Below are 25,567 nucleotides of genomic sequence, written 5' to 3' on the forward strand. Positions count from 1 at the left end.
CCTCACTGTTATCATTGGACAATTCTGCATGGGCTGCGCAGGCAATATCCCTTGACGCTACGCAAATGAATGTCTGCCCTCAGAGTGTGGGGAAGGAGAAGACAAGAGGCTGACTGACAGGAAAGGGCAAAGAGAAAGGAGAGAAGCCAAGGAGGGAAAGAGGAGTGCTGTAGCAGGCAAAACCAAAGAAACGGTGGATGGAATTCTCCAAATCTCATTTGTGGCAGGACCCGTTGTGGGAATGGTAAATTTGGCATTCCGGCCAAAACTCTATTCACTTTCAGCAGCACCAGAAGATCCCAGCCGCGAACTAAGAGGGAAGAATTCGGCTGTAATTTCTTTAGAAAAAAGACGGAATGGGAAACCTTTCTACTTCTTCGGGCTCACTCAACCAGCGTACTGCTTTCTGAAACTGAGGCATAAGGGTTCAAACAAAAGTCAGTGCTGGATTGGGGACAGGGTGGATGAGACAGTTAGGATATTGCCAACGGTTTAGACAATCCCAGGCTGGGGCAGGGATTGTCACATGATGACATGGAATGGATGTCTATCAAGTAAACACCGTGTGGACAATCTCTGTTGACAAAACACACGCACGAAAAATGACATTCCAATAAGGCATCCAAGTTTAATTATACCCCAGTCTGAGTCAGCCATCAGCATCAGGGCTGGGGGGTGGAGGTGCAGGGAACGCAGAGAGTGCATCGTGGTGGAAATAAATTCTGGAATAATTCTCTTTGATGTTTTAGTTTTCTTTATTGCAAGTCCAGCAGCTGCCTTTGCGGTCACCTGCTTCCCGAGCGATGTTAGCGACATTTATTGTCAGACTGCAGCTTATTCCAACTGAGAATTCCCAGCAGGTTCTGTAGGAAATGGTCCCATTTTCTCCAAGGAAAGAAACAGGCCTGTCCTTCCATGCACAGCACTTCAAGTATCAAAGCTTTTTCATAAATAAGGTGTCAAGAAATGTATGCAGGCAATAAAATAATGTACGCACATAATAGCTGGCAATTTACTGCACACTTACTTTGAAAATTGTTGCTAAAAAAATACAAATCAATATTAGCAATGGTCCAAATCAAAGAACCTTGTAGTTTTGCATCTCTTAAAGATGTTGAATGCAATGCTCAAACAACTTGTTTATTTTATTCCTTATCCATTCTGCACTTTATAAACCTTTCTCAGTCTAGAGATCAGGCCATTGAAGTTTCGTTTTGAGCTACTACCATTCAGCAATCACCTCAACATTGATTGACAATATTATGATTTTGTTTTCACATAACCTTCTTTAGCTTTGATAGGTTTCAGGCATTAGTTGGGAAGAGGTCCGAACTTGCAGTGCCTGATGTCAAGTAAATGTACCACTCTGGGCAACACCATGGCACTTAATAAGACTTGTACTTGTGGAGAGCCTTATCACCGCACAACTTCACAAAATACAGACACTTGTTAGGTTGGCACTTGCCCAAAGGAAAGAAATAAATGATTCTAACAAGCATGGCAAGGAGGGAATTGGATATTTAACATGGAAAATATTTGGGGAAAGTGATAGAGAGGCATATGATCGTTTCTGGACTTTGGGAACAGCTTGTTAGTCACGTGCATTCTGCGCACTGCGGACAATAGAATATAATAATTTCGTACAATTAGACTGCATACAAATTTCAAAGACAATTCTATAAATTGACCATTATTATGCACGTATACATGTTAAATCCTGGGAAAGGGATGGGGAACTAGGGCTAGCTTTTCAGTGTTCTAAACTGCAGCTTTGCAGTCAATTTCTATCCAGGTTCTTCAATGGTCAGAGAAAGTTTGTATGTCCCAGCTGTACACATGAAAAGTAATCAGACACAGCTGGCTGCCTCAGGGCACCTGGCTTCAACGCTGACGTAGCATAGTGAAAAAATACCTTGTGAAATCTTTTTGTTCTTAAATTTAATCAGTTCTACAAACCAAAGATATTGTACTATCTCACTGCAACGTCCTTTTTTTAAAATAAGCATTTAAAAGTAGAAATTAGATACAGGGGAAATAAAATGATTAACACACAATATGAAACGGAAGGAAGAAATGGTAAATTGTCTGGTTTACAGGGGAGTCCAAAGTTCAATTCCCAGTGTGCTGGTTTATTTATTTAAAGTTGATTTATTTATTTTTGTCACAAGTAAGCTTACCTTAACACTGCAATGAAGTTACTGTGAAAATCCCATAGTTGGAACACTCCACGCCTGTTCGGGTACACTGAGGGAGAATTTAACATGCCCAACGCACCTAACCAGCATGTCTTTTGGACTGTGGGAGGAAATCGGAGCACCTGGGGGAAATCCATGCAGTCAAGGAGAGAATGTGCAAACTCCAAACAGACAGTGACTCAAGCCGGGAATCGAACCCGGGTCCTTGGCGCTTTGAGGTAGCAGTGCTAATCACTGTGCCACCGTGTCACCCATGGGTTGACTAAACTCAGCAAAGGTGGCTGCAGAAGTGGACAATCAGCTACAATTCTCAATCACGATCAATAACCAGTGCCCCTGGCAAGAAATAGCACCTGTGTGGGCAAAGTGAAGATCAAATTCACCCATTATGATGATGCCCTCATTGCGGGAATAACATTCTCTGATTAGGCTCACACACACACACACAATTGTCGTTTGTGTGAGGGAGCAGAAGGTGGCCAGCATCCGTGATACTGTAGCCCATTGTGCGCAGGTTAACATCACATGAAAGTAGGAAAGAAGATACGCAGCAAATGGCAGGTGGGAGGTTTTCAGTTACTAGCCATAAGCTGGAGGAACCGATTTACAGCAAAAATACAAACATGGTTAAAAATCGGCAATTTGTCTCAGTTGAAGAAAGCCAATCAGGTTGGCTCACTGGTCCTTCTCTAAAAGTACAACTGAAGAATTAAGTCTGAAAATTTAAATATTCTAATCCAAAAGCTGGTTAACAAGTACAGTGGCTGATCTCTTGGAACATTTGCGAATCACTTGACAGTTTGCATAAATGCAATAACTAAAAATCCTCAGCAAAAGGTCTTGGCATCAACTCCTTTGCCACCCACTGCCCCAACTACCCAATAAATTTCTAGCTTGGTATTTTGCTGGTGACCAGCATTTGTTGCCCATCCCTAATTGCCCTTGAACTGAGTGGCTTGCTAGGTCATTTCAGAGGGGAATTAAGAGTCAGTCACATTGTTGTGGGTCTGGAGTCACATGTCAGCCAGTAAGGAAGATAGATTTCCTTAGTTTCATGGTCACCATTACTGAAACTCACTTTCAATTCCAGATTTATTAATTGATTTGAAACTCCCCAGTTGCTGTGGTGCAATTTGAACCGATGCCCCCAGAAGTGGTTCAGAGGAGGTTCACTAGATTGATTCCAGAGATGAGGGGTTTGTCTTATAAAGAGAGATTGGACAGTTTAGGCCTAGACTCTCTGGAGTTCAGAGGAGTGAGAGGCGATCTAATTTAGGTGTACAAGATGAAAAGGTGGATTGACAAAGTAGACATGGAGGGAATTTTGTCTCTTTGTAGGGCAATCTAGAACAAGAAGTCATAGCTTTAGGATAAGGGTTGGCAGATTTAAAACAGAGATGAGGAGAAATTACTTCTCTCAAAAGGGTCATGAACTTGTGGAATTCACTACTTGGAACATGGCGGATGCCAGGATTTTGAGTAAATTTAAAGAAGAGGTGGACAGATTTTTTAATTAGTAAGGGTTTGAAGGGCTATGGTTAAAGGGCAGGAAAGTGGAGTTGAGGTGGAGATGAGATCAGCCACGATCATATTAAATGGCGGAGCAAGCTTGAGGGGGTTAAATTCCCTACTCCTGTTCCTAGTTCTTGTGAATCTTATGAGCATTAACCTGGGTCTCTGGATTTACTAGTCCAGTAACATTACCATTATGTGACAGTAATTCCCCCATGAATATGAGCTCTTTTGTCACCCTTGCCACTACGCTCACATGTTGGTCAGGAGTCTTCACCCTGCACAGCACTCTCTCTCTCTGGTCTTCAAAATCCTTGTTCCAACTCAACACCTCCCTCTGGCCTCTTACCTTCTTTTCATCTTTTTATTTAGAACTGTTGGTGTGATAATGATCATCTCAATTTCCCTGCTCCCCTCTCTCATTTTAATCTACCCTTCAACTTGCAGAAATGTTTTATCAGCTCCAGCTCCATTGTCATTAAACCTGCTAACAAGGGTAACCTAGTCAAACCCACTCAACCTAGTGGAGGCTGAACACCAACTCTCTGATATCTCCTCCTACCTCCACAGGGACCATGACGCCACCGCTGAACACCAAGTTATTGCTTTTAAGACTGTAACTAATTTAATCTCCTCTGGACAGCTTCCCTCCATGGCCTCCAATCTCAGACATCAAACCCCAAACATAACAGTTCTCCCTATTTCCAAGATCCACAAACAGGTAGTAGACCCATCATTTCGGTCTATTCTTGCCCCAGTGAACAGATTTCACCCCATCTCAACTCTACCTTTTTTTCTCCTTTTGTCCTGTCTCTTCCCACCCACATCCATAAGTTTTGCACCAAATGCCACACTTTTAATTGTTCAGTTTCTGGACCAAAGAGATTCATTGATAGTTATAAACAATTGGATTCCACTCTTTTAAAGATGCAGCTATTGTTAGTATCAATGAGTCTCTCTGGCCCAGATACGGTTCAATTAACAGTGTGACTTTTCATTCTTCAGGGAGTGAATTGTTGTTGGAGATTTTTTTAAATGTGAAGTAAAAAAAAGACTTTTCCTTTCTGTCTTTTTAAATCTAATCTTTCTTTCCCTCTCTATATTTTTCTTTCTATACCTGATTAAACATCCAATTCACCCATGCTAAAATGCCCTCCTTCTCAGTCCTTCCTATGTTTGCTTATTAATGCTTTAATCTCTTTGATTATAGAGCCCCTTGATTAGGAAAGTTCCTGTTGCTGTGCCATTGTCAGCTTTCACTTCCAGTAAATCTGTGGGATTATAGACCTGAAGGGCACAAGAAGAAATCTAACTAACAATGCAAACTGTGAGAAGCGCCATTGCAACAAATTGTTCCTTTATGTTCTTATTATTTCCCAATGTGTAGTTTAATCTCAATATAGTTGAACTTAATCTTCCTAAATGTCATACAATACACTGGCCAGGATTTTGCGCTCCCATTCGGGTCAGGCTGGTTCAGTGATGGGAGTGGAAAAGGCGAGAAATCTAAAGTCGATATGTAAACATGACGCGATTGTTCCCTCATCACCCCCATCCCCGTCGGTGGTGGGCCGCGTTTCCAGATGTTCAATGTCAGGAACCTCATGATAATAAATTAAGATGTAATTGTCAGGTCAATTGGCCGGAATCATCCCCCCATATCAAAGAAATCCATTCATGGGGCGTGATGCTGGAATGGTGTGAAGCACGATTGGTCTATGAAGACATGCTCCCGACAAGCAGGTCTCCCAAGGGAGCTCAGGATAGTGAGGGTCATGTCTGGGTAGCACCAGGGGGTGCAACAGGGTGAACTGGTTTGGTAGCTGTGCACTGGAGCAGCCTATAAAAATGGCACCCGGATCATCGATGTCTGCGTTGATGGCAGGCAGGTGAATTCGAGGCTGCCTTGCCAGCGGTACCCATAACTTGAAGCTTTTTTGAAAGTGCTGCACCATATAGCAGAGAAAACCGTCACTGTTGTTGACGACTTCAACGCTACTTTTCCTGCCCAACATCGGCTCTTGCTGATGTCGGAGAAAATCCCAGCCACGGTCATTGATCAGACTTTTGTTCATTTTGCAACTATTTGCAACAATAAAGTCTCCTTAGTTTACCTTTGTTGATTCCTTGCTTAAACAGAAGCTTCCTTTCCATGCCACTTCATTGTCATTGTGGAGAATAATCAATGTGCAGAGTACTTGCCTTTAATCCAATCACCAGCCAGCTTGTTGCAGCACATTTTCTGAATAATTGTAGTCTACAATGCTCTCTGTGTACTGTGCATTAGCAAGAGTTTTAACCGCCTTGTATTTTCTATGAGGGCCAGGACTTCAAGACATGTAAATTAACACAAAACCTGTCAGAGCAGTGAAACAAAGGATAGGAACAGATTTGCTGAAATGAGCAAATATGGGGAAAAAATCTATTGGTGGCTTCAGCGGTTACGAAACAAAATGTTTTGGTGAAGAAGATCTCCAATGGTGACTGTCTATAGAAGAGCCCGAGAGTTCTGGGTGCAATACATGAGCACATCAGAGAGTTACAGACATGTAGTTCACTGGGACAAGTGAGCTTTGCTTGCACTTCACCTACAACAGTTTCTTAAGTGCGAGTTAAACATTCGTTAACAATGGAGAAAATAACCTAATGCGAGGGAAGTGACCAACTGATTGTCATTTTGCATCCACCCATCTCACCCTTGTACCTGACTCCACAACTCCCTCCCTGCCCTTGGGCCTATCATTCACAATTAAAGTTCTATCTTAGACATTGAGCTTTACGCAGATATTAAGATGCAATGTTTATTTTCTTTCTTACTGTAATTGTGCTCTTAGTTATAATGTTATTAAATGTTACATTCACAGCGGGCAGTGTAGATCTTGCATGGCATCCATCCACTGGACATTTAAAAGTACTTTAAGAATGATCTCTTATTGGCTGAATGTTGTTTTGGCCTCATTGCACACCTATGGGTTTCTTAATGTAAACTGTTTGACATGTACCCCTCTATGTAACAGGTGATAGCAGCGGTTACTCTGTCACCTGTTGCAGGATTCGCTGGGGGTACAACTTTAGGAAGTGGTTCTGGGCACAGTTTTAGTGAATACACTATTTTGCAGCCAAATCCCAAACTCATCCCACCTATAGAGACTGGGTCAGGGCAACAAGTCCTTCTGTCACCTATAGTTACGGAGGAAGCCACAGAATGTATATCCATATATGGGAGAGAACACAGGGAGCCTCACCGGGTAGTTTACTGAATCTGATTCGATTGTGCCAAGAAGGGAACATTGTGTTCCATTCAGGGAGCAGTGTAACAGTGAGTTAGGTAATTAGTTTTAATTTGTGCACCACGCACTGCCAAGAGGGATGGATCTTTGCTTATGCTCAACTGTTAAAGATGATGCTTTCTATGCTGCTGAGCTGTAGCAGGCAGCTAAGCAGGAGAGAGGAGAGGTGATGTCACTGATAATTCATCCTTCTTTTCATTTAGTGCAGGCCAAAACTGCACAAAGGCTCACAGGGGAATTCTTTTCCATTATAAGTAAAAGTGCAAAAAAATCTCCTGATAAAGATTTGCTTCCCCAACATCTGATTTGCTCTGCATTCTTCCTGAGGAAAGAAAATAGTGCAGCTGAGTAATAGAGTAGAGGCATAACAAGTTATAAAATGGAGAGGTAGTTCGAGATGCACACGTCTCCTTTCCACTCCCTGCCCAGCCTACACCTCTCTGATAAACTGTTATTTGGATGTGTTGGGTCTATTAGTCCATGTTAAATTCTTTCATTTTAATTTAGTGCAATTCAAGACCATTGATTGATTCAATTTCCCAGCTAATGAATCTCTTTTATGTCCTGTGGCAACAGCTGAGCTCTCTGTTTCCATCACTGCCACAGCAACAGTCAAAAGCACTTGCAGGTGTGAGTGAAAACTTCTCATCTTGGCTTGACTTCATAAAAATGAGAAGGTCTCCTGCGGTGCTGCTCATAGCAAGTGGAACGTGGTGGAAGTTTGTGAGGATATGATTAGACACGCTGAATTAAGTGGACAGTGGGGCTTAATTGTATCCTGGGAAATTTAAGCAAATCAGAAAACTGTGACAGATCCGTTATGTGAAGAGATATAAAGTGTGATGTGAGCTCCCACAAGACCTCTAACATACTCAGTGCTGTAAAAGAACAAAGTCATACGGAAGTATAGGCTTGTAGAAACTTAAAGCCAGGCTAAAGGTTGATATGGTTATTAAAAATAGCTAATAGCTATGCAGATCTCAGTTTTTTTTATAAGTTTAGAATATAAAAGCCTACAGAAAAGCCTTGATAAGATCTCAGTTAGAATACTATAGGAAGCATATTGAAGCATAAGGGAATGTGAAACACAGGAATCACTTGGACTCACCTACCATGTGGAAATACAAAGGTAAAAGATCCGAACAATTACAGCTTAATTCATGAGAATGACACAGATTATGGAGCCATATGATAAGAAGTATTGAGCATCACGAGAGGATGGGAGAAGTAGATTGAAGCATGTAGCTTCTAACAATTTAAAAATTTAGAATTGGAAGCCATAGATACAAGATTAATTGCAAGAAAGAACAGAAAGCAGGAGAAACCTCTTTACACAATGAATTGTGAGGCTCTTCAACTCATTCCAAAGTCAGGGATTAAGGAAGAAATGGCATCAACATTCCAGATTCAATCTGAACAGTCTGTACCCACATGCAGCAAGTCCTGGACAACATTCATGTTTGGGCTAATAACTGGCAAGCGACATTTGCACCATAAACAATTATCAAGTCTTAACCATCTCCACTAAAAGAGAATCTACTCATCTCCCCTCGACGTTCAATGGTATTACTATCACCAGACCGTCCATCAACAGAATGTAACCATTGCCAGAAACTTAACTGGGCTAGCCACATAAATACTGTGGCTATAAGAGCAGCTCAGAGGTTCTGTGGCGAGTAGCTCACCTCCTCACTCCCCAAAGCCTTTCCACTACCTACAAGGGAATACGCTCCACTAGCTGAATGAATACAGCTACAACTGCTCAAAAATATCCAGGACAAACAGGCCGTTTGATTGGCACCCCATTCCCCAACTTAAACATTCACTCCCTCCATCACTGGCACACTACATCTGCAGTGTATATCATCTAGAAATACACAAAGGCTTCTTCAACAGCACCTCCTCAAACTTGTGACATCTACCACCCAGAAACACAAGAGCAGCAGACACATGGAAACATCACCACTTGCAAGTGACATACCATCCTGACTTGGAAGTAAATCACTGTCCCCCCTCATTAGGAACTCCTTCCCTATCAGCACTGTTGGAGCACTTACACCATGTGAAATGCAGTGGCTCACCAACACCTTCTGAGGGCAATTAGGGTTGGGCAAAAACAATTGCTGGCCTCGCTAGCAACACCCACATCCTATGAATGAATATGAAAATGGGAAATGGGTATAAAGAGATCAGGAAATAGCTTGGGTAAGTAGAATTATTTGCTCACATGGACCAGCTGAGCCCAATAGAAATTAAATGTAAAAGGCTACCAATTTCTATGAAAATACTAACAAATAGATTTCTTTCTAATATTGGACTATTACAGTACCTGGAACAGCTGTTTCAAAGAGAAAAGCGATCTTCTTAAATCAGGGCCTGTCGAGTTGTACAGCTTTTCTGTAAACAAAATTAATAAAAGTTATAGTAGCAAATAGTTCTATAATTCTGAACAATCAAATCATATAAACAAAAAGATGTTACAGATTTAAGAAAAAAATAACCCCTCCACCCCTCATAGCATTCATCCAATTGCTGAACTGGGTATAAGACTATATCAAAACCTATGTGCTGAGTTAGTGGTAGATCGTGGCATGTTTTAATTAACAAACCCATGAAAAATCACCAATGAGGATCATCCTGCACTGCTCCCCAAATCGTCCTCGCTGTCACCCCTGTCTCTGGGGCAGTGAACTCTGCTCCAGGCTGCAGGTGGGTAGGAATCAAACATTATTATGAAGGCTTGTACAAAATGAATGAAGGATTCCAGAATAAGAGGTTGTTTGAATTGCTACTGTCAACAGTCTCTGTGCAATTATTTTTTGTAGGATGCAGTTCAGTTATCTGTTTATTTTTATGCACACACCCCTGAATACACAGTGAAGGCCAACAGGAACACACAATTCCATATACTCTAAAATGACGTTTAAAGAAGAAAATGACTCCAATGTAACAATTTGGGTCACAGTAATTACAAACTAAGATTCCTTTCACATCCAAAGTGTTTGAATAACATTGGTTTAAATGTGTTGCATTGCACAAGTGGCTTCTTCAAAAAGAAAGAATAGTTTAAAGTAGAGGTGTCTGAACTGTAGCTTTGTGACCTTTGCGATCCTTAGTTCAGTTTCCATTTTATGACTGATGGAGGATGACTGACCTGAAGTGTTAAACCCGATTTATCTCTGCAGATGCTGTTTGAGTGCAGTGTTGAATTTCATGGGGCTGTTGTAGACTATCTGAAAAAGGCTCATCTCAGTGTTGGAAAAATCCTAATTTAGCAGCGGAGAATAAATGCACCTAATGGGAACCTGGAATTAAACTCTCTATGCTGCTCACAAAGCTTCATGTTTTGCACCCATGCGAATACAAAACGGCAAAGCCTACACAATCTATAAGGGGAAAAAAAGCAGCCCATTTCAGGTCAATAAGTTACAAGAAATGGCTGTGGATCACAAGAAACATCACCACGAGAGTAAGTAATTGGGTCCATCATTGTTTCACAATGGAGCTATTTAATCTGATGCTCATGCTCTTTCCCCTTGATCCAGCATATTCAATGTTTGGGCTAAACAACAGTGACAACCTCTTCGACCTTGAGCCCAGATCATGTCCCACTTCCAGGCCTTTGCCAAGAATGTTTTCTAGTCCACTCTGGAAATATGATCTCATCCTTCATTCAGTGCTGCTGAAATCATAACCAATAATGTCATCACGTCAAGAACTGATTTCTGCAATACACACATCGGCCTCCAGTTGAACTCCCAACTCTAAGAACTTTATGTCATGGTCCTACCCAGCACTACTGGCTGTCTGTACCCGAATCTAAGCACCAAATGCCTCCAAAGTCTCTCTCTTCACCAGACAAGTCATCTTCCCTAACCATTACATCTCCATAACTCCGATAGCAGATTACCTCTGCCATTGCTGATTCTTCTCTCTGGGGTTCTTTCCCAAAATACCTGTCTTTACTTCCTCCCTGGCCATGCATCTTTGGAAGTCTCTATAAAATCGATTGACCCCCAAAAATGTTCCTTTTCTCTTGGTTCCTCTTATCTTTGCTGTCCATAGGCCATCTTGCCTACTATATATTCCAATCAAAAGTTCAAGACAAGTTGGTTCATTTGGAAAAATACTGGGAACGAAAGCATGCACATGGCTCCACATGCAGTATAATACGTGCAGGTATGTCTGAACACACACAGTTCAGAATATATTGCCTGCAAGTTCTGTAGCGGACATGCCTGGACCTTTGTGTGCTATAAATCAAGAGCAGCTTTAGAAAGATTCAATTACAGCAAAGCTGCCACAGGTGACCTGCTGGAAGGTCACTGGAAACAGCAATATATTCAAAAACAATGCAGTTATCTCAATTACTTTCAATAGTCCAAGTGAAGCACAAACTCCATCGTTCCGCATTATGGAAGGTTTCTGGATTAAAAATGGCAAGTGGCAGAGGGAACAACAATGAAATAAAGTCAATCCTGAAGAGACAATGGTACTCCATTGACTTGGACTGAAATTGAAGCTTCCTTCTACAGTCTACAATAGAACAGGAACTGACTCTAAACATTTGCATTGGTGAATGATGAACTAAAATAGAGCTTGTAACGATGATAAGCTTGTAAATTGAAGATTCCCCAAAACCACCCCAAGTTTCCAGCTATTTATTCCAATGTCACAAATTCCAATTAAAGAACAAACAAATGTGCCATCTCATAGAGCCTTAAGTTGTGGGAGTCAAGAGGCTACGATAATTCCATTTTTGTTTGGGCCGGCACAGTGGTTAGCACTGCTGTCTCACAGCTCCAGGGACCTGGGTTCGATTCCCGGCTTGGATGACTGTCTGTGTGGAGTTTGCACATTCTCCCCATGTCTGTGTGGGTTTCCTCCGGGTGCTCTGGTTTTCTCCCACAGTCCAAAGATGTGCCGGTTAGGCGCACTGGCCATGCTAAATTGCCCCTTTAGTGTCCTGGAATGTGTCAGTTAGAGGGGTTAATATGTGGGATTACGGGGATTGGGCCTGGGTGGGATTTTTGTCGGTGCACACTCAATGGGCCAAATGGCTTACTTCTGCACTGTAGGGATTCTATGAATCTATGATAGGTTCTAATATCAAAGTCTATAATAGCTCGAACTGAGGAGGTCAGTGTTTTCTCGCTCTGTACCTGCCAGTTTGGATACAGATCCCACATTCTACCAGCAAATAAAATGCATGTAGGGGAATACAAGTATGGGCTCAATATGTACTAATATGGGACAACAGAAGCTTACAGCAAAAGCTTTCAGGCAATTTTGTTTATGCAAGTTATTTTCTAGAGCAATCCAGCACTAATTCCACTTCCCTCCTCTCTGTCTAAAGACCTGTCTGAAATAACTATTCCTTTTCTCTTTAAAAGATGCTTCAACCACCCCGTGACAATGGATTCCATGCCCCAACAACTCTGAACAAAGACATTTTTCCTAGCCTATCTCCTCATTCATAGTGACTACCTTAAACTGATAACCCAATGACACACAAATCAGATTTTGATTTGATTTATTATTGTCACATGTATTAACATAGAGTGAAAAGTATTGTTTCTTGCACGCTATACAGACAAAACATACCGTTCATAGAGCAGGAAACGAGAGAGTGCAGAATGTGGTGTTACAGTCACAGCTAGGGTGTAGAGAAAGATCAGAGGAACTAGTCTTTCTCAATGCCGTCCAAAAATAAGGTTGGAGCTCAGAAAGATGGTTGGTTCCACACAACCAACAATTTCCATTCCCGTACTCTTAGGCAGCAAGGATGTGGAACAGACTCAGGGCAAAAGAACATAATTCCTCATCAATTAAAATCTTATAGGAGCTGCTAAATCCATGTGTGGAGATAGGTTGAGTTGGTATTGATGAATACAGTAGTATTATTTGATTTTTTTGTTTCAGTGAAGATAGGAAGAACAACTTCATAAGGTGGACTCTGGACAGAGTGAGCTTGGTAGGCCACCTCTTCCCTCGATCTGAGGGTATTGAACTTCTAAAAACCTTTTAACATTATAATGCTAAATGGGTCTCACAGTTGATTTCAGTTGATATTTTAAATGAGCCCTTTATTTATTATTCATATTATTAGCACTGGCCTTTGTGTTGCGACTGCCTTTGACCCAGCAGCAGTTACAGCAAGGAAAATTTGTAGTTACATTAAAATATTTGGGGAATCCATACTTGTTTTTAAAAATGTTTGAAAGTTTGTATCAATTCTAAAGGGATCAATTACAATTTTTAGATAACCTGGAGACCCTTGACCAGGACCAACAGGGAGGAAGTTCAGACATGAAGGCAGACGAAAAGAGAAAAGAGAGCTGGATTCCTGAGCAGTTGAGAATCATGGTTCGGGCTGCTGCCACTGTTCACTTCCAAGTAATTGAATGCCTTGAAATGGCCATACCATGCAAAGGTGAAGGCAGTTCTGGTAGATCCATGCAACTACGCCTGATGGGAGCTGAGTACTGAGAAGGTTCCAAAAAGAAACGTAGAAGACTGCATGAATGGAACCTTGTTTATGTGAAAGTTGCTGCATGTGGAGCACAGACTAAGTATTTGAAGAAAAGGGACTGAAATTCTGCTTGCTGAAGATTGAGCTTGGAAGAACTTTGTGGTTGAATTGGTGCCATAAAGGTGGAGTGAACTGCCTGGAAAAATGAGATTTATCTTTGTTGCATTTTCTATTCTATGTGCAACTTATAGTTCACAACAATCGTGATCTGCCTGTTAATTTATGTTAAATTTTCTTGATTCTGAAGATCATGGATCGAATTCTCTGGTCCCGCTACAGTGAACAGAGATTTGGCTGAGTGTCAAATTCTCCGTTCTTGCTAGCAGCAGCGATGGAGCGTAAATGGCCAGATAATTCTGGCCCATGTGAAAATAAAGTTATAAAAAAAGTGAAATCTTATTTGGTAATTTCTTCATTTGGGGGTATTTGTTAAATTTGGTTCTTTTGGTTAATGGATCCTCATGGGGATTGTGACAGTGTTTTATGACACATATTAGGGTGCAATCTGTAAACTCTGCAGTTGTCACGGAGGGTGATTGATGAGGGCACAGAAAGTCTTATAGAAATTGTACTGGGGAACCAAATGGTAAGCTTGTACCTTCCCATAGCCTAGCTTCTGCACCAAGAATCCTGAGAAGGTTAGTGTGATAAACATGTATTCCCTTCACATGACCACAATAAGTCTTGACCATAAATGATATTAGAGAATGAGAGTTAGAAGGCTGGAATAGGGACAGCAATCAGTTCAGCCTTGGGGATACGAAAATGTTGAGGGGCAAACCAAATTGGGAGAGACAGTGGATTGAAAAGGAAGGAAATATCAAATGAACTAATCCCACCAAGCAAACATTAGGACAGAGCGAACCACAACAAAACTGATTCACATCTGATAACAATTAAAGGAACAGGTTTACATGTGAGGCAGGCTGAATAACACTGCCATATAGTCTTGCCCTCTACCACAGCTAATTATCCAAATTGGTGCAATGTAACTGTAGTAAATTTTGATTGTACAATGTGGAATGACAACCTTAACAGCCCTCCCAGCACTACCATCTCACCATTGGCAACCATGCCTAGATGTGGAGATGCCGGCATTGGACTGGGGTAAGCACAATAAGAAGTCTCATAACACAGTAAGAAGTTTAACAACACCAGGTTAAAGTCCAACAGGTTTATTTGGTAGCAAAAGCCACACAAGGGAATTGGATCTGTGGACTACAGGGAGAAGGCAGAGTAGTGTCCCTAGGTAAATTGCTCCTGGAAAAACTAGTGAAGGCTAACTGTTCTCCTCCTGTATTGATCTGTTTCCCATGTTTTGTAAAGATGTGTTATCACCTTTGTTGCCCCCTTTTTCCTGTTTGCTCCCTAATGGCTCTATATTACCTGGAACTAAATAAAAAGCCACACGTTGCTACCAAATAAACCTGTTGGACTTTAACCTGGTGTTGTTAAACTTCTTACTGTGTTTACCCCTGTCCAACGCCGGCATCTCCACATCAAGCCTCATAACACCAGGTTAAAGTCCAACAGGTTTATTTGGTAGCACAAGCCACAAGTTTTCGGAGGCTGCCCCTTCATCAGGTGAATGGGAGTTCTGTTCGCAAACAGGGCATACAGAGACACAAACTCAATTTACAAAATAATGGTTGGAACAATGGTTGGACAGCGCAGAGTCGCTGAGCAGAGACTGATAGCCAAGTTCCGCACACATGAGGACGGCCTCAACCAGGATCTTGGGTTCACGTCACACTATCTGTAACCCCCACGACTTGCCTGGGCTTGCAAAATCTCACTAACTGTCCTGTCTGGAGACAATACCCATCTCTTTAACCATTACTTAAGCCTCTCTCCACTCACATTATCTGTACCTTTAAGACTTGATTACCTGTAAAGACTCGCATTCCAACCATTATTTTGTAAATTGAGTTTGTGTCTTTATATGCCCTGTTTGCGAACAGAACTCCCACTCACCTGAGGAAGGGGCAGCACTCCGAAAGCTTGTGCTACCAAATAAACCTGTTGGACTTTAACCTGGTGTTGCGAACCATGCCTAGAGCAGACTAAGCCTCAGGCTCCAGAATTCCCTTCCTAAACCTCACTGTGTCCCTCAGCATTCAAGATGTTACTTAAAAACTACATTTTTGACCAAGCTTGTGATCACCTTTCCAAATATCTCCTTCTTTGGGTGGGTAAGTTTTTTTTTTCTCTGAGTACACTTCTGAGAAGCACCTTGGGATGTTTTTCTCTACATTAAAAGATGTTATACAAAATCAACATACAATATTTGATCATGACAAAACGTAATGGTGCACATTGTTCACACTGTAGGTTGAGGCCGATGAACTCACAGGAAGGGGCCAAGGTTGAGAGCAGGGGAGATAGGAAGTTCCGACTAGGCCATTTTCCTACAAATCCCTTTACCCAGTTCATCAAGAATGATTGTGCTTACGGGTGGAGGGAGCAGAGAAGATAAACTTGATAACCTAACCTAAGGTAACCTCGTCATTTAGTTCCAGGTAATATAGAGCCATTAGGGAGCAAACAGGAAAAAGGGGGCAACAAAGGTGATAACACATCTTTACAAAACATGGGAAACAGATCAGTACAGGAGGAGAACAGTTAGCCTTCACTAGTTTTTCCAGGAGGAATTTACCTAGGGACACTACTCTGCCTTCTCCCTGTAGTCCACAGATCCAATTCCCTCGATTGAACCTGTTTCCACTACAGTTTTGGACAGTGCATTTCAGATCCTAATCACTCGTGCATGAAGAAGTTCATGTTGCCATTGCTTCTTTCAACAATTATCTTAAATCCTGCCTTCTTGTTCCCAAACCTTCCACCAATGGGGACAGTTTCTCCTTATCTACTCTGTCCAGACTCCACATGATTTTGAACATTTTACTGAAAGTTTCCTCTTAACTTTCTCTTCTCCAAGAAAAACAGCCTCAAATTCTCCAACTGACATAACTGAAACTCCTCATCCCTGAACCGTTGCTGCACTCTCTCTAATGCCTTCATAGCTTTCATAAAGCTTGGCACCCAGAACGGGACACAATCTTCAGTTCAGGCCAAATCAATGTTGTATACAAGTTTAACAGAGTTTTCTTGCTTTTGTACTCTCTTCCTCTATTAATAAAGCCCAGGATATCATGTGCTTTATTAACTGTTCTCTCAACCAGTCCTGACACCTTCACTGATACACTAAGGTCTGTCTGCTCCTGCACCCCCTGAAGAATTGTAGCCTTTAGTTTTACATTGTCTCTATGTTCTTCCTGTCAAAATGAATCATTCACACTTCTCTACAGCAAATTTCATCTGTCACCTGTCTGCCCACTCCACCAACTTGTCTGTGTCCTTTTGAAGTTCTACGCCACCCTCCTCACAGTTCACAATGCTTCCAATTGTCATGTCACCCGCAAATGACCCAACACGGACGTCTGTGGAAATCCACTATAAACCTTCCTCCAATCCAAAATAAATAACCTAAGTAGGTGAAAGGAAGGTGCAATTTCCAACAAACAAATTGATTTTCAGTTCAGCTGCTTTTTACAAAACTATCCTTTTATTGATGACGACCTGATTGTTTTCTGAGGGAACATTTAATTATACTAGTGGCACATAAAACTGAATTTAACTCTACCTAAAGTCTCATGGCATATAGCTGCAGCTGATTCTGTATATAAGCTGTATGGAGAGCATGTCTACGTTATCAGTTGATAGCTTTTTTTAAAAAAGTTTTTTTTTAAACTTTATTTATTAGCATCACAAGTAGGCTTACATTAATACTGCAATGAAGTTACTGTGAAAATCACCTAGTTGCCACAATCCAGTGCCTGTTTGGGTACACTAGGGAAAATTTAGCATGGCCAATGCAGCTAACCAGCACTATCAAATGTGACAGTGGGAAAGTCTGTATTGAACCGGTTGAAATAGCAGAAGTACTCAATGAATACTTTGCTTCAGTATTCACAGTGGAAAAGGATCTTGGTAGTTGCAGTGCAGACTTGCAGTGGACTGAGAAGATTGAGCATGTGGGCATTAGGAAAGAGGATGTGTTGGAACTGTTGAAAAACATCAAGTTAGATAAATCGCCAGGACCGGATGGGATGTACCCCAGGTTACTGTGGGAGGCGAGGAAAGAGATTGCTGATCTTCTGGCGATGATCTTTGCGTTGTCAATGGAGACGGGAGAGGTTCCAGAGGATTGGAGGATGGCGGATGTGGTTCCGTTATTCAAGAAAGGGAGAAGAGATAGCCCAGGAAATTATAGACCGGTGAGTCTAACCTCAGTGGTAGGTAAGTTGATGGAGAAGATCCTGAGAGGCAGGATTTATGAACATTTGGAAAGGAATAGTATGATCAGAAGTAGCCAGCACGGCTTTGTCCGAGGCAGATCATGCCTTACGAGTCTGATTGAGTTTTTTGAAGATGTGACTAGACACTTAGACGGGGGAAAGAGCGGTAGATGTGGTTTATATGGATTTCAGTAAGGCGTTTGATAAGGTGCCCCATTCAAGGCTTATGGAGAAAGTGAAGGGGCATGGGATACAAGGGGACGTTGCTTTGTGGATTCAGAACTGGCTTGCCCACAGAAGGCAAAGAGTGGCTGGAGATGGGGTCTTTTTCAGAGTGGAGGTCAGTCACCAGTGGGGTGCTCCAGGGATCTGTTCTGGGACCCTTGCTCTTTGTGATTTTTATAAATGACCTGGATGAGGAAGTGGAAGGATGGGTTGGCAAGTTTGCTGATGACACAAAGGTTGGAGGTGTTGTGGATAGTGTAGAGGGATGTCAGCAATTGCAATGAGACATAGATAAGATGCAAGACTGGGCGGAGAAGTGGCAGATGGACTTCAACCCAGATAAGTGTGTGGTGGTTCATTTTGGCAGGTCGAATAGGATGGAACAATATAGTATTAAGGGTAAGACGCTTGGCAGTGTGGAAGAACAGAGGGATCTTGGGGTCCGGGTTCATAGGATGCTCAAAGCAGCGTCGCAGGAAGAGGCTGTGGTTAAGAAGGCATATGGAATACTGGCCTTCATCAATAAAAGAATTGAGTTTAGAAATTGGGAGATAATGCTGCAGCTGTATAGAACCCTGGTCAGACCCCACCTGGAGTACTGTGCCCAGTTCTGGTCGCCTCATTACAGAAAGGATGTGGAAGCCATAGAACGGGTGCAGAGGAGATTTACAAGGATATTGCCGGGATTAAGTGGTATGCGCCTTATGAGGATAGGTTGAGAGAGCTAGGTCTATTCTCCTTGGAGAAGCGAAGGATGAGAGGTGACCTGATAGTGGTGTATAAGATGTTGAGAGGTATTGATAGAGTGGATTCTCAGAGGCTTTTACCCAGGGCTGAAATGGTTGTCACGAGAGGCCACAGGTTTAGGGTGCTGGGGAGTAGGTATAGAGGAGATGTTAGGGGTAAGTTTTTCACTCGGAGGGTGGTGGGTGTGTGGAATCGGCTGCCGGTAGTGGTGGTGGAAGCGGATTCGATTGAGTCTTTTAAGAGACTTTTGGATAGGTTCATGGAGGTTAGTAAGATAGAGGGTTATAGATGAGCCTAGAAGGTAAGGAAATTATTCGGCGCAACTTGTGGGCCGAAGGGCCTGTTTGTGCTGTAGCTTTTCTATGTTCTATGTCTTTCGGACTGTGGGAGGAAACTGGGAGCACCCGGAGGAAATCCACGCAGACACGGGGAGAACATGCAGACTCCACACAGACAGTGACCCAAGTTGGGAATTGAACCCGGGTTCCTGGTGCTGTGAGACAGCAGTGCTAACCACTGTGCCACCGTGCTTAATAGTAATGACTAAACACTGTGATGCTCCACAGCTTCTGGTTTTATGACTAAATTCTGCTGCAGATTTTTAAGTGAAAATTAATACTTAGCTGGTGAGCGAAAACACCAAATAGTAGGAAACAGTTTGAGCCCATCATAATAAAAAGAGTTTTGTAAGCTTATATCGTTTCAATGTCTCATGCTGATCTGAAGCTGAAAATCTAATTGAATGAGTCATCCAGCCTCTTAATATCACTGCAAAGGGAAGGGGAACAACATTTTGCGTAAATCACTCAAGAGATCTTTTGTGACTGCCTTCTGAACTTTTTGAAGGAGGAAGCTTTGATTTCACCCCATAATCGTTTCAGGAGACTTGGCAAGTCAGCCCTGAAGGCTGAACGAGAGTTGCTTAAGCCAACAGCAAGTCAGCCCACCAGTGCCTCCAATGATGAAGCACCAGCCAGTAATTTTCTCAGTTCCAATCCAGAGGGACTAGCAGCAATTTAAGATTTCAGTAGCAATATAATACCAGCAGTACTGAACGATTGTATGCCAGATGACACAGACATCAGGCCAGTACACAGCAGTACTTAGTCAAGTACACAGTTAACCAAAACAAGAGATGCATTAACATTTCAGAGCCTTATAACACTGCCATGACAGTAATACAGTCAAAACTGAGGACACATCAGTCAATATCATTATTTTTTCAGACTGCAGTATCTCTACAGTGACAACCACAGAATACACAGGCGATATGATTTTGCTGTAGACAAAGCAAAGGGAAATATTGGAATTATTTACTTTTGCCATCAACACCCTGAATGCAACAGCGACTTCTTTTATTTCATGTTAAGGTTCCAATGTCACTTTATTGGTTTTTAGTTATAGAAATAGTAACTGAAAACAAGATTGGGAGTTGACCAGAGTGTTCACAAAGTAACAAAAGTCTAAATTCCCAAAGTTAAAGGCTACCTGCATTGTGATAAAGTCAAGGTGATTGCTGGAATCAGGAAGACGGTGTTGTGAGAGGAAGGGGAAGAAAGAGAAAGATAGAGATGATCAATATTCATTCCCCTTTAATTCATTGCCCCAATAATTCATCATGTGCAGGCAAAGGGTTCAATTTAATTCTGAGTGCATATCCTGATTCCTCATGGCTAATTAAAAGTGATGATGTGGAGATGCCGGCGTTGGACTGGGGTGAACACAGTAAGAAGTCTCACAACACCAGGTTAAAGTCCAACAGGTTTATTTGGTAGCAAATACCATAAGCTTTCGGAGCGCTGCTCCTTCGTCAGATGGAGTGGAAATGTGCTCTCAAACAGTGCACAGAGACACAACATCAAGTTACAGAATACTGATCAGTAATCAGTATTCAATAATCAATATCAGTAATCAATAATCAGTATTCTGTAACTTGATGTTGTGTCTCTGTGCACTGTTTGAGAGCACATTTCCACTCCATCTGACGAAGGAGCAGCGCTCCGAAAGCTTATGGTATTTGCTACCAAATAAACCTGTTGGACTTTAACCTGGTGTTGTGAGACTTCTTACTGTAATTAAAAGTGAGGCAGGTCCACAACATCACACCTCATCACAGCTGTTCATCCTCAAATGTACAATATTAAACATGATGTGGAGATGCCGGCGTTGGACTGGGGTAAACACAGTAAGAGTTTTAACAACACCAGGTTAAAGTCCAACAGGTTTATTACATTTGCTACCAAATAAACCTGTTGGACTTTAACCTGTTGTTAAAACTCTTACAATATTAAACATACCATAGGAAAACTAGCAGCAGATTTACACAGCAGCTTCCCCACACACTGCACTGACAATTAGTGAAAATAACTTTCTCACACATTATGGTACTTCTGAAAAATTGCAATTACCATCTCTGTCAAGGGTAAATTAACCTGAAAGCTGAGGAGCCTCCAATCCAATTACAAAACTAAACCAACCCTCTGAAACAGCAGAAGCAAAGACTAAGGGTCATTTGTTACCATCAGCTGAGCTGTGAATTCACACTGAGCCTTATAACCACTCTGGGAACTTTTAGCAGATTGCAATGATTGTCAGACGGTGTTCCATTAATATGTGATGATGTCTCTAATGAAGCATTTACGATTTTGACACAATCACAGTAGGTTTATTACACAGTAATTTTCAGACAGTCAGTCCACATTACATTTATTTTTGACACAGGTTGTATGGGGGGGGGGGGGGTGGAGAGAAGAAATCCTCAAGTTATGAGGTATGAAAACAGCAGCATCTTGGCCGTGCTCTAGGTCACAGGTCATCTGACATCGCTGACCCCAGAGGTGAGTCAGTTGCTGCAACAAATTGAGAATTTTTCATGCCAGTGCTGGATATAGAGCTGTGCAAGTCCTTATAAGGCAAATTCACTAAACTAGATCATTGCAACATTAGCGTGGATTGCATTTCAAAAAAAGCAAACAACACATTCCTACACATTCTGCCAGGCATAATCTTGCCATCTGGATAACTTACAATATAAACAGTTCATTGATTATAATGCCACAGTGCCCAGTTAGCACAAACTGATATTTTATTGTAACATGGCTGTGTCATTAAAGTGGAGACATCCCCTTTTAATTTCCTCTCCATGGTAACTATATAAATCATTTGGTTTACCCACTCAACCTTGAATGTATGGGCTGTCGTGCAGCCCTGGCGGGGGCGGCTGGTGATGAGAGAGTTATGGTCCAACTACTCTTCAGCAAACCTGCTGCTCCATACATGTCTAGGTTTCAACTTACACACATCAACAACACCACCTTTTCTCTACTAAAAACATCCCTGGAGGCGTTTTACAGGAGTGGTATCAGAGTTTCATAAAACTTCACATTGTGTCTCATAAAGAGATACTAGCACAGATGATCAAAAGCTTAGTCGTCGAGGTTGGTTTAACAGAGTGTCTTACATGCGGAGCGAGGCAGAGAAGTTTGAGTGAATTCCAGAACTTAAGGCCTTGGTAGCTGAAAGGATGGTCATCAATAGCGGAAAAACTAAAATTGAGGATGCTCAAAAGGCCAGAATTGAAGGAGTGCAGATATCCCCAGAGGATTGTGGAGCTCAATGAAATTACAGACTTAAAGAGGGGCAAGACCATGGAGAGATTTGAAAATAAGACTAAAAATTTTTTAAAACCAAGATATTTAAGGTCAAGGCAAGTATTTCTGGAGTGTTATTTGAATAAGGATTCAGGAGTCAGGGGGGCGGGGTCAGCTTAGTGGAAATTTTGAGGCAGGGGCATGGAGCTCCTCTGCCAAACAGTTCATCAGAATGGTTCTTCAGCAAGCTCTTGAGCTGTCTCTCAACAAAAAACATAGTAAATGACAAATACACTAATGATACCATGCAACATATTAGAGAGTTTTAACAACACCAGGTTAAAGTCCAACAGGTTTATTTGGTAGCAAATACCATTAGCTTTGGTATTAGCTAATGGTATTTGCTACCAAATAAACCTGTTGGACTTTAACCTGGTGTTGTTAAAACTCTTACTGTGTTCACCCCAGTCCGACGCCGGCATCTCCACATCACATATTAGAGACCCAGCATATCAAAAACATAAATTAAAACACCATTTATAATTGTACTGCAAAACATTTTGTGACTTGCAATATCACACGGGACTATTTTAAAATGATGTGACAAAGTTCAGTTCCTGAAGAGAAAAGAGACTTGACCTTGTGACCCCTTTAGTAGCTAATGGCAACTGCAGGAACAAGTCTTCACTGATGGCTGCTTCCTTTTACTAACCCAGCCTTACAAAGCAGCTTATAGAAACAGTCACTTTTCTAATTATTCCTGCGCTGTGAAAATACAAAGCCTAATACGTACTAAAAAACATTCGTATTGTACCTGTCCTCTGAATAGAGCTTTTTAAAAAAAGTTTTTAAGCGAATGCTGGGAGACTAAACAAAGGGTGTCAAATCAACACTTTCTCAGGGCAGAATGTGAAATGCCTTCAAAACACAGGTAAAAAATAAATTCCATTCCTTCAGTTACTTTGCGTTTGAATCAATGGTTTCACATTTGCAGTTGAACTCGTGTGTTTTGATGAAATTAATTGGGTTAATTATTTCCTCTTTTTAAAAAAAAGGAACAAGGATTGACTTTATAAACAGAAGCTTAAGCTATGAAGTTCCTTCAAAGATGAACAAGAGCATACTTTTCAGACCCATGTTTTCTTTATGAACTAGTTCTTTTGAATGGCAGAGTGTAAACAAATGTGCATTTGAGCACAAAGCAATTTGTTCCTTAAATAGCTGGAAATAATTACCTGCCCCGAACCATCTGGATTGACTTGTGAAACAATGTGTAATCAGACCATACAGACAGGAGATTTCAAGTTCAATTCCTAGGCTGGGCTTACAGTTATCTCAGTCAGAGTGTTGCCACAGACAGTTGGAAGTGCTGGGCACACTTATTAATATTGTACTTTTGTATTGTGTCTTGTCCAAGTTCTGCCTTAATAAAATAATGTCCTTTGAGTGTACAGGATAGACTGATCAATACACATTAAACCTTGACCACTTATCATATAGTCATAATTTATACAATACTCCCACAATGTATCCCCCTGCCCCAAAACACACACAAATTAGCAATAATTCAGCAACCAATTTTTAGTTTTTCTCTCTAAACCCAATAATTCCAAGTGAAAACAATAAAAAATTACTTTCTGAATTATTTTCAGATGGGAAAGAGTTACCAAGAGGGAAGGATCCGGTTTGTGAAATGCAAGTTACAATAAAGTTCAGTCCTGTAAAAGTTATAAATTGTCTTTCACAAAAGTCTCCCACAGGAAAAGTCATGACCTTGGCGTGTATACAGCACTTTCCACACAGTGCCATACCTTCTGACATCAGAACTGAGCCAATTAAAACAGCTTTCCAATATATTTATTCTGGTTTTTTGTGCTAAAAAATATTAACCCACAATCTAGCATTCTATACCACTCCAAAAAAAAGTACTCCTTGTTGTAGGATGTGTGTCATTTGGTAGGTCTCATGAAGAGGTTGTGAGTCATATATAGTTTAACAGTCAGTGTTTATTAACTGCTGGGTAACTACAAAGGTATACAAGGTCTAAGCTAGAGGTTGTCTCCATGCTTGCCTCCAAATATGTCTCCAGTATAAGACTGCCCTCTAGACTGGGATCACATGCTCTTTTACATCACACTGTAGGTGGTACTGTACCCAGTCCCATGTTAACCCTTTCTACGGGACATGGCGGACAGAGTACCCTTCGTCGTCCAGTACTTCCCCGGAACGGAGAAGCTACGATATCTTCTCCGGAGCCTTCAACATGTCATTGGTGAAGACAAACATCTCGCCAAGGCCATCCCCACACCCCCACTTCTTGCCTTCAAACAACCGCACAACCTTAAACAAACCATTGTCCGCAGCAAACTACCCAGCCTTCAGGAGAACAGTGACCACGACACCACACAACCCTGCCACAGCAACCTCTGCAAGATGTGCCGGATCATCGACACGGCTGCCATCATCCACCAGGTACACGGTACATACTCTTGCAACTCGGCCAATGTTGTCTACCTGATACGCTGCAGGAAAGGATGTCCTGAGGCATGGTACATTGGGGAGACCATGCAGACACTATGAAAACGGATGAATGAACACTGCTCGACAATCACCAGGCAAGAGTGTTCTCTTCCTGTTGGGGAACACTTCAGCGGTCACGGGGATTTGGCCTCTGATCTTCGGGTAAGCGTTCTCCAAGGCAGCCTTCACGACACACGACAACGCAGAGTCGCTGAGCAGAGACTGATAGCCAAGTTCCGCACACATGAGGACGGCCTCAACCGGGATCTTGGGTTCATGTCACACTATCTGTAACCCCCACGACTTGCCTGGGTTTGCAAAATCTCACTAACTGTCCTGGCTGGAGACAATACACATCTCTTTAACCTGTGCTTAACCCTCTCTCCGCTCACATTGTCTGTACCTTTAAAACTTGATTACCTGTAAAGACTCGCATTCCAACCATTACTTTGTAAATTGAGTTTGTGTCTTTATATGCCCTGTTTGTGAACTGAACTCCCACTGACCTGATGAAGGGGCAGCGCTCCGAAAGCTAGTGGCTTTTGCCACCAAATAAACCTGTTGGACTGTAACCTGGTGTTGTTAGACTTCTTACTGTGTTAACCCTTTCTATGTCAGACTCTTATACTACAGTCTTTTCTTACTCCACCTATCCCAC

General features: G+C 41.8%; 1 protein-coding gene across 6 annotated transcripts in view; it reads right to left on the minus strand.

Moving 5' to 3' along the window:
* Positions 1-25,567, minus strand: part of fhod1 (formin homology 2 domain containing 1) — a 322,304-nt gene that overhangs the window by 181,094 nt on the left and 115,643 nt on the right. For all 6 annotated transcript variants that reach the window (XM_078211000.1, XM_078211005.1, XM_078211004.1 and 3 more), the window contains exon 4: positions 9,327-9,394. In XM_078211000.1, coding sequence (XP_078067126.1) covers positions 9,327-9,394 — 68 coding nt within the window. The remainder of the gene's footprint in view (positions 1-9,326; positions 9,395-25,567) is intronic.

Source organism: Mustelus asterias, chromosome 4 (assembly GCF_964213995.1).
Source record: "Mustelus asterias chromosome 4, sMusAst1.hap1.1, whole genome shotgun sequence".
Classification (NCBI taxonomy): Eukaryota; Metazoa; Chordata; class Chondrichthyes; order Carcharhiniformes; family Triakidae; genus Mustelus; species Mustelus asterias.